Source organism: Perca fluviatilis, chromosome 1 (genome assembly GCF_010015445.1).
Source record: "Perca fluviatilis chromosome 1, GENO_Pfluv_1.0, whole genome shotgun sequence".
Taxonomy (NCBI): domain Eukaryota; kingdom Metazoa; phylum Chordata; class Actinopteri; order Perciformes; family Percidae; genus Perca; species Perca fluviatilis.
Window position 1 is genome coordinate 29,806,437 of NC_053112.1, and position 17,311 is coordinate 29,823,747.

The window sequence follows — 17,311 nt, forward strand, 5'->3', positions numbered from 1 at the left end:
CTATGACCAGTTATCATTGTTGCAGTATGTATGTTGACAAATTACCTGTTGAACCAGATCTGACATTCTTTGTGTCAATTTATAGCTTGTTATGTCAAAGAAATTTTTTTTGTATAAGGACACCAAAACGTAAAGGAAAGAAAATGTTAAACATTTAATTATCACTGTTTGACAAACACAGCCCCTGTTGTTTCAAAACCACTATAAACCACTAACCTGACACAGCAACTAGTCAACCCATACGAGTGCAGCTTCATGTCATCAATCATGGTCTTGAACTTGAAGTACAGTTGTTACATGGCACTTTTAGAATATTAGTGCTATATAATGCAGCTGCTGTGTGAGTTGATTTTTGTATTCATTTAATCTGCTTTCTTCCTACAGTTAAAGAGCACAGTGTAGACATAACATGTTTAACTTATCGGAAGTGTGATTTACAGTACCTGGGCCATTTGCATAAATACTTTCCTGTCAACAGGTTGTCAAACCTCTGTGTGGTCTCACATGCATTTTATTTCAAGGATATTTAAGTAAAAGCAAAAACACGACTGTTTACTGGTTATACTAATTGCTCTGTCCTCAAACCTTCTTCCTGGATGAATGTAATGTTCTGAGGGAAGAAGCAAAGCACAGCAGTAGAAGAGAGGAGTGGTCACATAGCTGGCAGGTAGACATAGGGAGGAGCTAGATTACCTGTACAGAGCTGACAGTCAGTGCACAGTGAACACTACACCTGTTGCACTTCCCAGGCTCTCTCTGTTTCTCTCTCCCTCTTCCTGTCCCTCTCTCTTCCCCTTCTTTTCTCCTTGACTGCTCCGAAAGGGAGCTTACGGCCTCACTATGGATCCCAACGAGGCTGGCAGGGGTGAGAAGGAGAAGGAAAAAGAGAAAGACAAAGTGATAAAGAGAAGGAACCGGCCTGTGTTCCTGCGTTACCTGGAGAGGAGAAAGACGGACACTATTGTGGCTGAGGACTCGGCCAAAGGTGACATCAACCTGGGGACACTGGTGAGGAGGTGTCAGTCTGACAAGACGGAGTACAGCGCCAAACTTAAAGGTACAACAGCTAATGACATCCCCAGGGGTCAAAACTATGGTAACATCTATACACACGTGAGCAAACAGTCTCTCAACTCTTTACATTGCAAGCTTGTAGATAAGACACAGGCTAGGATAACTTTTAGACAAATATATCCACCACTGACTCTTACATCCTCTCCATTCTATAAATCCTGAACTTTTGCATATCCCTTGACATTTGCACATTGCTGCATTAATCCATACAGCCTATTTTTTCTTAATGTTAAATAGTTTAGTTAGTTAGTGTTATTTGTTTCTTTATTTCATAGTAATGTTTAATATGTATATGTATGCATCAACAGCCAAGGCAAATTCCTCATAAGTGCTACTTACTTGGCAATAAATCCTTTTCTGATTCTGATTCTGATTCTATAAATGGACTGTAAGAGCAGCTTTTTAGGCTTATAATTCAACACACACACACACACACACACACACACACTCTCACACACACACACACACACTCACACACACACACACACACACACACACACACACACACACACACAGTACGCATTGCTCTATAGTTATGGATAGTGGGCACCTGTTGTGTTGAGCAGGAGATACTCCCACAGGGATGTAGCCACATATGCAAACTGTGCTCCAAACTCAGGCACAGAGGAGTGGCTTTTAAAGTGTTCCAGACCAGCTCGTAAACAAGACCTAGATGCGTAGATGCCTAGGTGACGTGTGAAGAAGGATGTACAGATTATTTTTCCTCTCACAAAGTTAAGCGAGTGTTTCAGGAGATGTCAGACGATTGGTGTTAGAGTTTGTTTTACATTGAATATAACATAACAAAACAATTTGCGTTGTTTGACCCTGAAAATAAGTTGGAAAATAGAATGAGTTGTGATTAAAAAAAAAAGAAAAGAAATGGTTAATCCTTCAGCTGTATGTTGCCTTATCACAACTGCTGACCGAGTCTATTTACTTACACACATCCACATTTCAGAAAAACTGGCTTCACCTGTCCTTACAGTGCAGTCAGTGACTGGGAATGCTGCACTTCAGGCAAAATGAATGACATCACTGTGTCAGCAGGGGTTACTATAAAAGATAAGCCAAAGTATGTCGACTTTCCTGTGCCACTTGTTCCTGGGTTCTCTTTCCTGCGAACAGTAGATATCACATGCCAACATAAAAAGGGGCACCTTGTTTAAAATAGCTATGTATAACCCACTTCTCACTTGGTGCTGTACTGATAAGATAGCTTTCACACACACACAAACACACACACACACACACACACACACACACACACACACACACACACACACACACACACACACACGCCTTATCAGCAGCTGTTCTATTTACTGAAATAGAGACACTCTCTACTTCTTTGCACTTTCTGTTTTCTTGACCAGCCTGCATAATGACAGGCAGAGTTGTCAAAAACACTGGGGTGTTTTCAGTAAACTAATCACCCACCCTGTTTGACTTTAGCCTCACAGCTGACAAGCACCATTACATATTTACAGTGGTATTACCATTGCAAATATTGACAGAACGATGACTTCACTGAAAGAGGAAACATGAGTTGCTGCTCGACAGCAAGTTCTCATCTGCTTGTCAGACAAGTTGGTCAAGCCACAGAACCATGGCAACGTGACATCAATATGTCTAATTATTTACAGTAACTAAATATCATAGTTCCGGCAATGATTTACCAGCACAGAACTCACGTAAAGGGACAGTAATAAACTAAATATACATATGTATTCATCTGCAAATCATGTATGGAGCAGGTTACTTTGATGTAGGTTTATATTATATAATGACTTATCTCATTCTCACTCTGTGTGTTTAAGTGTGTGTCACCTCAAGACTTTTTGGCATTATATGTTGTTTTTTTTAATTAATTTGACAAAATGAATGGTAACATACTCAACAAGATAAATGTCTAACTTTACCCTTAGTGAATATTTTTTTATAGACATTTTCAGGCTTTCTCCAATTTTAGCATACTTTATCCAAAATATATTCCAGTATTCTCTGTGATAAAATGTGCACTTTGCTGTGTGGCAAAGTTAAACGTGTCATTTTACTTGCTGGCGATACGTGATACACCATGCCTTGTCTTCTGTTCCGGGGCCGTCTGTTGGATCCTTTTCAATGGGCTGAACAGTAAAAAGCCCTGTATCCACTTTCATGGGAACTCCTGTGCTGGCAACCATACCTCACCAAACATAATGCTAGCAAAAGAAAAAGTCAGCACAGTTTAAAATCTGCTGCTGAGTCTCGATAGGCTATACGACATTTTAGTTTTTGGTATCATTGTGAATGTGTCAGTGGGGAGGAATGTTTTCAAGGCCAGTTTTGAAAGGAACAACGTTTACAGGTCAGGATCAGGGTTAGATGATCTTTATGTCACTTCTCTTATTTAGACTTTGTACAGTGGCAAGACAATAGAGTAATAGGTGATGATGTATTACTGTAAATAGCTGACACCAGATTAAAAATAAAATACGCCTCTGTCCATGTAGACGTGACACTTCGTGATACTGTTAAAACATGAATGTGATACTTCTTTTACATAACACTCCCACAAGTAAAACAGTTTATCTGATTATCCTATTATAATTAAAAATGTTAATCCACAGTAAAACATGGACATATATTTAACAGGGGTTTATTAGACTCATACAGCAGATGACCTTGACTATTTCTTGAAGTGTTATCATCAGGTATTGACAAGTAAATTAATAACTACGGAATAAAAAGGTTTATTACTGCACAGTTCGGTTTAATTGTATGCTGTATACACTGAGTATACCAAAGTAGTATGTTTATGTAATAGCCAATGAAGCTGAATTCAGTAGAAAGCTGTGATTCTTTATTCATTTCAGATGTTACATTGTCTGCAAGCATTCAGAGGAGATTAAAAGTGGGCAGTAGGGTATAGCAGCTTTAACTGATACACAGAGTGTGCACCACATTTAAATCAGGTATTAAAAGGTGATCAGTGTCAAGATAAAAGTAAAGGACACAAAAAGATATTCCTTTAAATCAATATTAAACTTTGTGAAGTTCATATGTATGTTTTTTGTTGAGGTTTTCAGAGAGGTAATGAGTCACCTCTAAAAGTGCTCATTTCAATTTCTATATATCAGGGGGAAAAGAATGTGTCAGTGTATGCAGTGTTGCAATCAGAATGTGATCAGATCTTTGCCGGAGTCAGGTACGTGTGAATACAATCTGTACAGTGTTGGCATTCATGAGAAAGTACTGCCCACTGGCTAGAGACACATAACCCATTCTACTCAGCTTCAGCCACTAGTTACTTTACCTTTCCCCCATGGCAACACCGTAGTTTCTGCAACTTATCATTCCTGTTGCCTCAAACCAAATAAATAAAAAAAGTTTGACAATGAAACAATAAGGAAATATAGGGAAAAGGAAGAATGTCCCTTCTTGTTTTCTCTGACAGTACAACATCCTCACTTTCTTGCCTACTTTGCTTATTGTGTGCAAAAAAAATTAGATCTGGTCAAAACACGTAGCCTGCTAGATGTGAACACAAAGGTTGTGACTGGACTCATCATTACCCAAATAGCTAATGTGTATATTATTGCAAATGGTGCCTTAATATAGCTACTGTAAAGAAGGACTTGGTAATATTTTGTACACTAAGTAGAACTTCTTCGAACAAATCTTATGCATTTTAAGTGTATGTGTGCATATGTGTGTAAAATGAGTAAGCTGGGGTGGGTACAGTATATTTGTTTGTATGAGCATGCATGACTGTGTGTTCCTGTGTTAATCAGCTTCAGCGTGTGTGTCCTTGCATATGTAGGTGTATGTTTATCATTGTGTGCCACTCCCCCCACATACACACTCCCAGTCTGAGCAGATGGAATGCCTGAGCACGATGGAGCATTACATCAGCGGCACGATTAGTTCCGTAACCTGACACACGCCTCGCAGCCCTCTCTCTCTCTCTCTCTCTTCATTGCTCTCTTCCCCCCTGGGACGGAAGTGGTGCGTGGCGTCTATTAGGCAGCAAGGAAGCATCCCTCTTCCCTGAACAGACACTGCTGCGTGCCATGCAAAGCACAGGGCAGCCACAGACTGATTAGGTAGCAGAGCAATAAAAAAAGAGAAGTGAGCCTGACTGGCATGTTAAGTGAGGCCTTTTGGCGCTCAAGTCAAACTAATTTTATCACCGTGAAATACTGATGGCTTCTCAGGCGTCAAGCGAAAGCATTAGAAAAGATGTAGGTTTTTCCAAGCATGCACAGCCCACAGGCGCAGGGGGTTTACCAGCATTTTAGAAAATGCACACATATTGCTTGAAATGTTGGCAAAAATATACAGTTTTGGGGAAATTGCAGCAAAATAGGTGCACTCACAACATCATCAGTTTCTATGTCCTTGTATGACCTGTATGACTTAAAGATGCTGTCATTGCTGCAGCACATGAGAATGTGACTGGCCACGTAATAATAGATTGACTAGTAATGACACCTGTTTATTTTATACTAATTTATAATGTCATCTTTTCTCAGAGAAAATGACACCACACGACCTGTCCACACCCCCCTCTCCAGCACTGGACCCAGAGGAAGTCCGTTTAAGGAAGATGAACCGCAGGGCAAAGGTCATTCAGGAGCTTGTGCAGACTGAAAAGGATTACCTCACAGACCTGGAGCTGTGCATCAGAGAGGTGGTCCAGCCTCTACGAAATTTGCAGGTAGATGCTTTTTAGGATCTCCAATAAAACCTCTTGTGGGCTAAGTGTGGTATTAACCCAAGAGACGTCTACACATACAACAGCAAAGAGAATCAGTAATTTATAAAGTCAATTGACACTATTCAACTAGCTGCCTGCTGAGAAAAAGTTAAAGGAATACGCCACTGTTTTTTGAAATAGGGTTATTCACCATCTCCTCTTAATTTAGATAGGTGGGCAAACGCATTTTTGTCTCAGTGCATGCATTGTCTTAGTCCGGCAGTGCCGCCGCTAGCTTAGCTTAGAGTAGTGAATGGAATCCTATGTTGCCGGTTAGCATGTCGTGAGTAAAATAGTGTTGACGAAAAGACCGAAGAGCCGTTTAATTAACCCGACTCATGTCACTGAACCGGGAGAATCGAGTGCCATACGTCAATGAACCGACTCACTCCTGTTTTTATCTTTTACCTCATTCGTGCCGTTGTGTGTAGCTGGTATTCTTCTGCTACTGTGTGTGTAGTAATCTAGCTCATTAGCGTCTCCACTGGAGTGGTGGTGGTAGAATCAATCAGGAAATAAGCTACATAGACCGTGCACCAGGCTACTGTACGAGACCGAATGTAACTGGCCGGCCCGCTCGAGTCTAATGTAATCAAGCGGTGTCTTGGTTCTCGGCAACCAAGCCTTGTTTCTGGTGCATCTTAGATGATTGTGTTTATGGCAATTCACACATTATCGATGGGGAAGTACATCACATACAAATACATGTCATGTTATCTTGGTAGTTATGTTAAGTAAAGTTAAGTTATGTTAAATGTTTGTTACATGGTAGGGAGGCTGTCACCAGGAGACCGCGCACCAGGCTACTGAACGAGACCGTAACCATGCCTAATGCATGAGTCTATGTAATCAAACGGGTGTCTGGGTCCTCGGCAAGTTTGCGTTTTCAAGCGATAGCAGAAGCCTTTATGTCTCGTGCATTTTAGAATTGTGTTCATGGAAATTCATAGGCTACATTACCAAGGGGAAAATATTAAATCACATACAAATACACGTAATGTTATCTTGGTAGTTATGTTAAGTTAAATGTTAGAAGCGAATGTTGCTACATGGTAGTTAGACTGTCACGAGGAGACCGCGCACCAGGCTACCGAATGTAACCGTGGACAGTGCGTGAGTCTAGTGACGGTCAGTATGAGTGTGTAAATAGTATGTTGAGACCGAATGTTACCGCAACGGCTCGAGTCTTCCGCGGTGTCTTGGTTCCTGGCGGGGGAAGTAAATGCTGTTTATTGGGTCCATTCGGCGTTTTATCCAGTTGACTTTATTGCACCGAAATAAAAGTTGAGGACTGCAGGATGGATCAACGCCGAGAAATCCTCGGTAGCTGTGGCTCAACTGCAGGCGCGCTCATTTCAGTCGGCATATGTAGTCACATTCCCCCACACTCACACCACCAGATTGTGTTGGCTCTCATCCTCACGTCCTCGGGCTGTTGAGAGATCGCAACCTCCTCCTCCTGTCATTCTATTTTCAAAGCATGCAGATCCTCTTCTGAAAACTCTGGTTCGTAGAGGTATGCTTCTAGATCTTGTCTGAGAAGTCATCCTCTTCGTCTCTCACAAAATCCGCCATGTTCTATAGGAAAAATAGCCAGCTAATATTCACGCCGGTATGTTGACGGAAGTTGGGGGTTTTCAGGTGCTGCGTGATATCTCTGCGCCCAAGTAGCAGTGCTTCGGCTGTAGCCTACTTCCACCCAATATAGTCCCAAGTCAATATCTGCCTAGGAAATCGTCTAGTCTTAATCTGCATTGCTATTTGTACTCATTATGAATAGACAGGCCACAATAAGTAATTAGGTTTTGTTGTTGTTGTTGTTAAGGGTCACTTTTACTCATGACATGCTAACCGGCAACATAGGATTCCATTTACTATGCTAAACTAAGCTAGTGGAGGCGCTGCCGGACTAAGACAATGCATGCACTGAGACAAAAATGCGTTTGCCCACCTATATAAATATAGAGGAGACGTTGAATAACCCTATTTCAACAAACGGTGGCATATTCCTTTAATGTTCAACAGTGTCACTTGCCTATTTGGTACATCCTGCCCAACTTTATAATCCTAGCTCATTATCCCCAACCATAGTCTGGCTCAACGCATGTACATTGCTGGGATAAAGCCTGACATCCTTCCACGATCTCCACTATATATTTTATTTTGTAAGGGCACCGTTGCTGCATCTGTACTAGTGCTTCCAGTAGTGTTTCCCAGGACGATTGTGATTGGTTTAAAGAAATATAACCAAGCGAGAGCATTTGTCCCCCTATCCAAGCATAGATAAACTATGTAGCCAAACCATACTGAATCAATTATTCTATCCAATCTAATGACTTTTTAAAACTATTAAGACCATTAAGAATATACATTAGAATATTCAAATAAAGCGGGGCCAACATGGGGATTAATATAAATGACATCTTATTTATATGTGATTCTGATTTATTCATATTTGGACAGAATATAAGCAGATTTTGATTTGTTTAATTTGCAAGATGTCGAATACATAATTTTATAGTATAGTTTCCTTATTCTGTTTCAGGTTGTGGATGTAGACAGGTTGTTCACCAACATGGAGACATTGTGTGAGGTATCGGCAGCACTCCTTCACAGACTGCATGAGGCTATTGCTGACCCTGATCCAGAGGTAGTTGTCATAGGTAATGCCATTTTGACTCTTGCCCCAATTGCCTGATTTAATTGTTGACTTTTACTGCTCTGGTTAATATTTGGTCAAATATCTCATGTCTCATTTCTATTTGAAGGAGAAATATTCATCCAGGCAAAGGCAGCTTTAGAAGATGTATATAAGATTTACTGTTACCATCATGATGACGCCAACATGGCACTCAAATCCTACGAGAAAGATGAAGAAATAAAACAACAATTCACCACGTGTGTATTATCTCTGAAGTAAGTCGCTAAGTCACTTCCTCCAAATATTTGTCTAATTATTTATAACTTAATATGTAAACATTATAATTTACTGCACATCATTTTAGTTGTGACTTTGTTTCCTTTTCTTTCTAATTACAGGAAAATCTATGACCAAGAGTAAGTATCTTTTAATGAGAAATTGATGTTAACATTTAAGATCTACTGAATTCTTGATTATTGTGTTGAATAATGAATAATGTTTTTGTTGTCATGCACTGTTTCTTTTATAAATCTCTGTTCTGTAGGTCAAAACACTTCATGTTTTTTACTGAATAGTATACTTATTTGCACAGAGGGAAACCCAACTTGCTGAACATGGGTTCACTGCTCATCAAACCGGTTCAGAGGATCATGAAGTACCCGCTGCTGCTCGGGGAGCTGTGGCATGCCACACCTGAAAACCACCCGGACTTTCAACCACTGCAACAGGCATACACTGCTGCCAAGATCATCAATGTTAACATCAATGAGTTCAAGAGACGCAAGGATATAGGTGAGATTACATTTACAGTGACACACACATGAGTGTTGTCTATTTATCAAATGTGTGATTTTGCTAACCTGTGAGCACAAAGCATGTCTATGCCATTTCTATTAAAATGTAATTATTTCAATGTTGGTTTCATATCACTGTTCATTATTAGTTATGAAGTATAAGAGGTTGGAAGATGAAGGCACATTGAGGGGCAAACTACACAAGTTTAACATCCACTCTATCCGGAAGAAAGGCGACAGGTTTGCTGGCTATCTCAAGATCCTCACTGGAGTTGAACCACAGGTAAAATATGGTGGCAAAATAGAAATTAGAGTTACTTCTCACTCACTGTATCACAAAATAATTAATAAAAATTATCAGGATGTTGACTTGACAGATTGGGTATTTGGCTACTATTTAGGCAACATATTTAAACTCTTCTGTCTGTAGGTAAGAGATGAAGTATTTGACAGAGAGGAGAAGCTGTTCAGGAGTCTGGAGAAGGCTGTGAGGCAGTTGGCAAAGAATGTTCAATGTTACCTGCAGCACACTCAGGTAGGTACATATTAGCATGTCCTACTACAAAGTGTGTGTGTTTTAATGATTTGAAATAATTGTGAACTTTCTGAGACTTTATTTCTTGATGTTTGTTTTGCAGGAGATGGTGTCTGTGGCTGTTCAGAAAGTCCAGGACATGGAGGACATCATTAAGGATACAAACAAAAATGACACAAACGGCTCATTGCCCAGTAATGGAAATGACCCCTATAAGCACTTTGTAAGATATGGCTTTTTTGTATTTCACAGCAAGAATGAATTTATTTTATTCAGGGCATATTTGACTTTACAATCCAGCAGCTTTTCCATTTTCCTCCCTGAATCATCTGTATTTGTGCTATTGCTTTGCTGCCTTATTGCTACATGACCTCCACTCTTCACCCTCCAACTGTGAGTCATCTTTCACTTTGCATTCATTATATAAATTCTCTTCTTCTATACTTCTAACCTTCTGACAACATCCCTCAGTAACTCTGCCATCTTCCCTTCCCTGCCCTCATTTCTCTGTGAATTACACTGTGGCCAATTCTAAGATAACTACACCGTTGAATAAGATTCTTTGTATAGCAGCTCTTTACCGCAGCAGTTTAGCTCTGCCTTAACCAAAGTCTGCAATAAGCTTTAAATAATAAGACACAAAAACCATGTGTACTCTTAAGAAGAATCAGACTTATTTTGTATGAAAAGGGATCCATTGTGTCTGTTATGATAAAAACATGACAGCTGTAACTGATAGATGCTTTCAGTAAATAGAACATTTTCACCAAGGAAACTGTTATTTTTACTGTATGTCTAGTACTACCCATTACATGCTCCACACTATGATAGATGAAGTCTGTCATGTCTGCTGAAGTCTTACTGTAAGCTGAATAACATCACTACCTCTCATTTGTCTGCATGCAAATCAAGCTGCAGCAGCTCCGTTGTTGTTATGTATCCAATGCTAATGTTAAAGTGCCCATATTATGAAAAAATCACTTTTTCTGGGATTTGGGGTGTTCTTTTGTGTCTCTGGTGCTTCCACACACATACAAACTTTGAAAAAAATCCATCCATGCTGTTTTGAGTGAGATACGGTTTCTGAATGTGTCCTGCCTTCAGTCTCCTGGTGAGCTGTTCAAAATCGGCTCGGACTGTGACGTCACAGTCCGAAATGAGCTGGCTAACCACAACCGTGAGCTCGTTAGCATGCTAACCGTTAGCATTAGCATGCTAACGCTAATGCTAACGCTAGCATGCTACATCGTTCTCAATAGCAAAGCACTGCTACAACACACACAAGTTCACCATAATCTACAAAAGAACTACTTACATGTGTGCCCTCATTTAGAAGTCTCCCAGCTAATCCTGCCTTGTAACTGACTGAAGTTGGAGAAACAGGCTTTCTTTTACTGTCTCTAGAGTTAGCTAGCTGACATGATCTACATCTGAGCTACTGAGCATGTGCCAGTGCAGTCAAAGATAGTACAGAAGAAGAAGATGAAAAGAGGTCTCACTCTGTAGCTAAAACAGAAACCAGGTGAAAAGAGGATCTGCAGCAGTGAGAGAGAGCTGTGCAGTACAACAAAAATATGGTGTTTTTTGAAAATTAAACCATGTAAACCTATTCTGGTACAGCCTTAAAATACAGTTATGAACCTGAAAATGAGCATAATATGGGCGCTTTAAAGGTGCAGTAGGTAAGACTTATAAAACTAACTTTCTGACATATTTGCTGAAACTGACCCTATGTTCGAGTAGAACTACATGAAGCAGGTCATTTGAAAAAGGATCTGGCTCCTCTGGCACCACCTACAGCCTGTAGTGCGATTTGCAAAAATCCACAGCTCCGTGTTCAGATGCACCAATCATGGCCAGGGGGGATGTCTAACTGTGTGTCAATCACTGCTCATGCACACACATTCATTCTCCCTTGTGGGGGAGGGGCTTAGGAGAACATTTTGGGCTTTAGCAGAAAGGGGGAGGGACTGCGAAGTTGTTGATGTTCAAACTTTTTGGCTAAGTCCTGGATCTTCCCAATCCTACCTACAGCACCTTTAAGGCATACTTTACTGTCTCCATTCTGAGAAAATTGTTGTGAATTAGAGATGCTGCTGCATTCTAAAAACAAGCAATTTATAAAAGAACCATCACATAAAAACACACAGAAGTACAGTAAAGTACCGGTTTACATGTACAGAATGCATAACAGAGAATAATTAACGTGCTCATATTATGCTTTTTAGCTTTTTCCCCATTCCCTTATTGTGTTATATATCTTTTGTGCATGTAATAGGTTTACAAAGTGAAAAAGCCCAAAGTCCAGTAGGGGACTTACCATCTCCAACAGAAAACACTGTTCACAAACTGCTCCAAACAGCTCTATTGTAGTCCAGCCTTTACTTCCATGAGAAACGTGCATCACTTTGTAACACGTTATAATGCTCGCCTAGCTGCTAGCATGGCACGCCCTCATACTCTGCTTCTGATTGGCTAGTAGTCCTTACCTAGGTACTGCGCATGTGTGACTCCCAACAAAGATTGAACATAAGTATGATGCCTTACTCTGTAGCTAAAACGGAGAGCTCAACACAGGGTGAAAAGAGGAGCTGCATCAATGTGTAGTACAACAAAATATGGTGTGTTTTTTAAATCAAACCATGTAAACCTATTCTGATATAACCTCTAAATATAATTATGAATGTGAAAATGAGCATAATATGAGCACTTTAATGAAAATGGGTAGACTAGTAGTGGATATCTCTATTCATCTTCTGCCGCCTCATTGACTTCTTGCTCCAGAAAGACAGTATGGAGCGGCTGGTCCTCGCCCCTCTGTCCTCCCTGCAAGGCATGTTCACAGCCCCACAGAAGCTCATCCAGAAGCGTTATGACAAATTGCTGGATTACTGCAGCCGCCTGGAGCGCTCTTCCTCTTTTTCATCCCAGTCCTCATCATCCACCGCTTCTTCCTCTCCTTCACTGGTGTCAGAAGACCCATCTGGTCCCGCCAGGAGGGACTATGAAGCTCTCAATGCCTTGCTAGTGGAGGAGTTGCAGAGGTTCAACATAGCTGCCTATACTATCCTGACCAACTGTGTGGTGTATCTAGTGGCCCTACTCAGAGGGCTGATGGATAAAATACTACTTTGTGTCCCATCCATACATCAGCTACCAGTGAGGATCCCACACATAAATCACATTCATTTATACTCAGTCTGTTTAATATTGAAACTATAATGTGTTGTGTTTGCCTTTTCAGGCTCCATTGTCAAACATTGCTGAAGTGCAGAACAGCATCATGGATGAGCTGAACAATCTGACTTTTGTCAAGGATAACGCACAGAAGTTAATGGAGCGAAAAGTCAGCTTCGAGAGACAACGAGACAAGAAAATAGCAGTAAGAAAGTGGAAATAATCTATAATAGATTATTGACATCTAGAAACTAAAATGAACAGCCTGCCAGTATTTACTATTTAGATCCATTGTTTGTTTTTGAAGTGTCTTTAAACTTCCAGGTTAAAACAAAAGTCCCACATGTTCCTCTGAGTCTTCCAAAAATGTTTTTACCAATTCCTAGGCAAAAATTAGCAGCTATAAGTCTTATCCAAGGCAGAACAGCTCCAGGCTGTGATCAACTGGGGCCCTTGGCAACCCAAAGCTCCACCAGGTATCATCCCCCGAGACTTATATACATATAGGCCTATGTGTGTGAGTGTACACATATGCTTACAGATCTGCACACATCTGAGAATGTGCTTGTGCTCGGACATGTTAGTGGTTCTATTTGAAACTCCTATCCCCAGGAGCTTATTACCTTTTGCTCTCCCTTATTTACCCTTAAAAACTGATAACCAACTACACGCCTACATGTGCCCACACACCAGACCCACTTCAAATAATTACACCCTTTGTGTGTGTTGTCCTCCAGATGCCGGAGGTCCAGCATCAAACTGAGGAACAGCGCGCCTGGCTGCTGGCAGAATACCCACCGAGCCGTCTGTACCAGCTGAAGAGGAAGTGTAATGGCTGCCAGGAGCAGGACCTTAGCCTGCTGGAGGGAGAGCTGGTAGCCCTGCTGGAGGACACAGACCCATTAGGCAGCAGCAGCCGCTGGCTGGTTCACACTGGAGGTGTGTGTGTGTGTGTGTGTGTGTGTGTGTGTGTGTGTGTGTGTGTGTGTGTGTGTGTGTGTGTGTGTGTGTGTGTGTGTGTGTGTGTGTGTGTGTGTGTGTGTGTGTGCGTAAGGACAAAGGACCCTCTGGGCAACGTTAGCTCTCGGTGCATTCTGTTAGTAAGACACATAAGGTGAATTAAGTTATCACATTAGATCATCCACAGGTATGGTTGCTATAGATATTTAATACACATTCCTCTGTAAATATACCTGCATCTTTTGGATGACTGAGGCTGTGTAGACACACCAAACTTTCCTTTCTGAGACTGACAAGTCCGCACACAAGAATTAGTCCCAGGGGCTCCTATGATGTCATGGTTGCTGGCCTCTGGGGATGCTTGCCTCACAACAGGGCCAACTCCATAGCTTGTCTCCATCTCCCCTCTACACACAGAGGCACCTGAGATCCCATAGTCTTGTTTGGAACAAACTGCTGCACATTGTAAGCAGTGTTACCTAGAGGACAAAGCCTCTCCCTATGGGTATTCGGAAACTCTCTGTACTCTCAGCAATAACAAGTTTCTTTTTTATGAGCTCTAGAAAAAAGAGTGTGTGCATGTTTCTTGGTATGAAGAACATTCTTCACAGACTTGTCTTTTCCTCTGGGATTATAGCATTCCCAGAAAGTTGTTGTTTGTCCTTCTGTTGATATCAACACTATGAATATGCTTGCCTCACATTTATACATTCTTCAGTTCGCTCACATGGATTTAAAATTGTGTAAGCAAATGCTAGTTTATGCTGACAGCATGAATGTAAGACATGCAGTCCCATATATTAAACACCCATTTATCCTCCAGGGATGATGCCCATTTATTTTCATGAAGCAGTTCTTTGACTAACCAAGGCTGTTTGTTCTGTAATTACCTGTAAAGGGTCAGTTCGGCCAAACTTCAAAATTGAGTTTTTTTTTCTAATATGATGTGAATGCAGTTTTGATTGTTGTGCTTAAATAGTTGAAAAAAAACATGAAACAATTCAGAAATAAAATCTGAAACAATGGCATGGTTACTCTGGATAATCCAAGGCCTCACAGGAACAGTTGTTATTGAAACTCATTTCTATCGAAGAAAAAGTTTGTATAAAAACTGTTGACAGATCATTGGATTATCCAGAGTAACTGGGACACTGTTTCTGAAAAGAGATGCTGTGCTATTTTTACAGGGTTTGATGTGTTGAATGGAGAAAATCTTAGTGATGCATCTCTCAAAATAAATTAAAACTACCTGCATGGCTAGATTACATGAGAGGATAGTGATATTTTCTTTGTTGCAGTTTGGCTGAAGCAACCCTTTAAAATGAACTCAGAGGTCAGGCATCCTGACAAACTGTCCCTTTGTGTCACTGTTAGGTACTCAGGGCTATGTCTACTCCACATTCCTGAAACAGTACAACCCTCTGAGGGACTCCCAGCGAAAAGGCCAGATGGCCAAAGAGCAGCAACAGCAGCAGCCGCCTGCCATGGTGGATGAAGACTTTGACGACCTTAGCCTGTTTGTGTCAGGCAGTGGCAGCAGCAGCCTGCGCAGCTTTAACCTCAACACCACTGACAGCAGCTCAACCCTCTCTGGACTACAGGGGGAGCCAGAGAGCCCCGAAGACCTGGAGGACACACTGGACACTGAGGCTCAGCAGGTGTGTGTGGTAGCCTGCATGTCTTTTTCATAACTGTTATTGCACCATATGGATATCATTTTAAGTTACTGCAGTACTAAGGACTGGGGAGGCAGATACAAAAAAAACAGCTCAGTTTGCCAACTTGAAAACAGTTAAGGCCAAGAAGATGAATGTCCTTCGCAAGGTTTTGCAAAATAAGCAGTTACAGAAAAACTATGTGCCTCAAAACTCAAGCATGTCAATGTGCATCAATGTGTAACACTTTGAAATGAACCAAGCAGTATCGGGAATAAAAGAAAATAAATAGGGGACAACTGAAACACATCAAACCACACACCACATAGACCTCATAATTACAATAAAAAATAACGGTTGAGCAAGCCAACTTTAACCGGCCACAAGTGCCTCCTCACATATGAGACTCCACCTGTAAAATGTGAGGATTGTTATTACAGAGGGCCAGTAAAACTGAGGTGTACAGTTATAGCAGGGGCTCTGCCAGTGCTGTGGCTGCACAGTTGATAGCTTTACAGTGTCTCTGTCTAGCTCGCATTGGAATTAAATGGGGTGAATGACATTAAATGATGACAGTGCTGTCACTCAACAACACAACAAGGCTTTGTCCTCCTTGTGGGCATGTCTTCATCTGCTGACTACCCAATATGACTCCGATCTTCATCATAACATGACACCGTCATTGGTTTTAAAATATACAGTATAGTGTTGACAAGATTCAGTAGATTGTAACCAATGAAAATTAAGACTGTTGGTGACATCCTGTCCATGTGGAAAGCTAATAAATAGTGCCACCTTCTGGATTCACAAGAGGATACACTTAAATATTATTTAATGCAGGTTGTAATGCAGTCAGTGCAATTTAAGATTAGCTTGTTATTATTTTGGACTACAGTTTGTAATTGTCAGCTGAACCAAAGAACATTTGTTCAGTTTGTTTTCACAAAAACACTCAACTACTGTATAATGAAAGTGTAAAACGGTATAATTCTTGTGCCCCTGATTATATCTGATTTGTGTCTCTTTCCACAGTTCTATGCAGTGTATGCATTTCAAGCACGCTGTGACCAGGAGCTGACCTTGCAGGAGTACCAGCATGTCCGCATCATTCAGTTCTGTGACCTGGGAGGCAATAAGGATTGGTGGTTAGCTGAGGCTAACGGACAGAAGGGATATGTCCCTGCCAACTACCTTGGCAGGATGTCCTATGCATAAGGATATCCAGAAAACTAAACCAAAACCCAACCTGTGGCATTTTAAACAAACTCACTTACACTTTACATATTTGAAGTACTCTTACCTGTAAAACATATCACATTTCTGCTTTGTGAAAGTCAGAATTGCACTAGCTAATCACTAGATCTTATATGTCTCATACCAAAAGTGTTGATCTTGAATCTGCTTTGCCTTTAGAAGATCAGAACAAGAGAGCTCACCAATGGGACTTGACCAGTAATCTGTGATAATGAATATAAATAATGGTAGGAAAATACAGGGCACTGTGCTGAGCACTTTTTCTACATCAGTGTTGTTGAATTTAGATTGATAATGAAGAAGAATTTTATTCATGAAGTTAATTTTATATGTGAATTGATGAACAGATGAAGTAAATGTTATATGTGAAATGATTCATACATGAAGTATATATATTTTCTGTGAATGTGAAATGAAGAAATCTATGATGTCATTGTTTATATTTTAACAATTCTGTCAGGAATAAATATGATCCGTTCT

At 40.7% G+C, this 17,311-nt stretch overlaps 1 protein-coding gene across 2 annotated transcripts in view; it reads left to right on the top strand.

Moving 5' to 3' along the window:
- The first annotated feature begins 725 nt into the window (after positions 1-725).
- The window catches only part of arhgef38 (Rho guanine nucleotide exchange factor (GEF) 38), a 16,589-nt gene continuing 3 nt past the window's right edge, over positions 726-17,311 (top strand). The window contains exons 1-14 of one of the 2 annotated variants that reach the window (XM_039800078.1): positions 726-1,057; positions 5,592-5,776; positions 8,361-8,478; positions 8,584-8,731; positions 8,855-8,872; positions 9,049-9,248; positions 9,400-9,533; positions 9,681-9,785; positions 9,889-10,008; positions 12,570-12,944; positions 13,030-13,167; positions 13,700-13,901; positions 15,297-15,580; positions 16,610-17,311. The exon at positions 16,610-17,311 is cut by the window's right edge and continues 3 nt beyond it. In XM_039800078.1, coding sequence (XP_039656012.1) covers positions 841-1,057; positions 5,592-5,776; positions 8,361-8,478; positions 8,584-8,731; positions 8,855-8,872; positions 9,049-9,248; positions 9,400-9,533; positions 9,681-9,785; positions 9,889-10,008; positions 12,570-12,944; positions 13,030-13,167; positions 13,700-13,901; positions 15,297-15,580; positions 16,610-16,792 — 2,427 coding nt within the window. In that variant the 5' untranslated portion in view covers positions 726-840 and the 3' untranslated portion in view covers positions 16,793-17,311. Of the gene's footprint in view, positions 1,058-5,591; positions 5,777-8,360; positions 8,479-8,583; positions 8,736-8,854; positions 8,873-9,048; positions 9,249-9,399; positions 9,534-9,680; positions 9,786-9,888; positions 10,009-12,569; positions 12,945-13,029; positions 13,168-13,699; positions 13,902-15,296; positions 15,581-16,609 lie in introns of those variants that run through there. The other variant, XM_039800086.1, reaches the window with a different exon arrangement.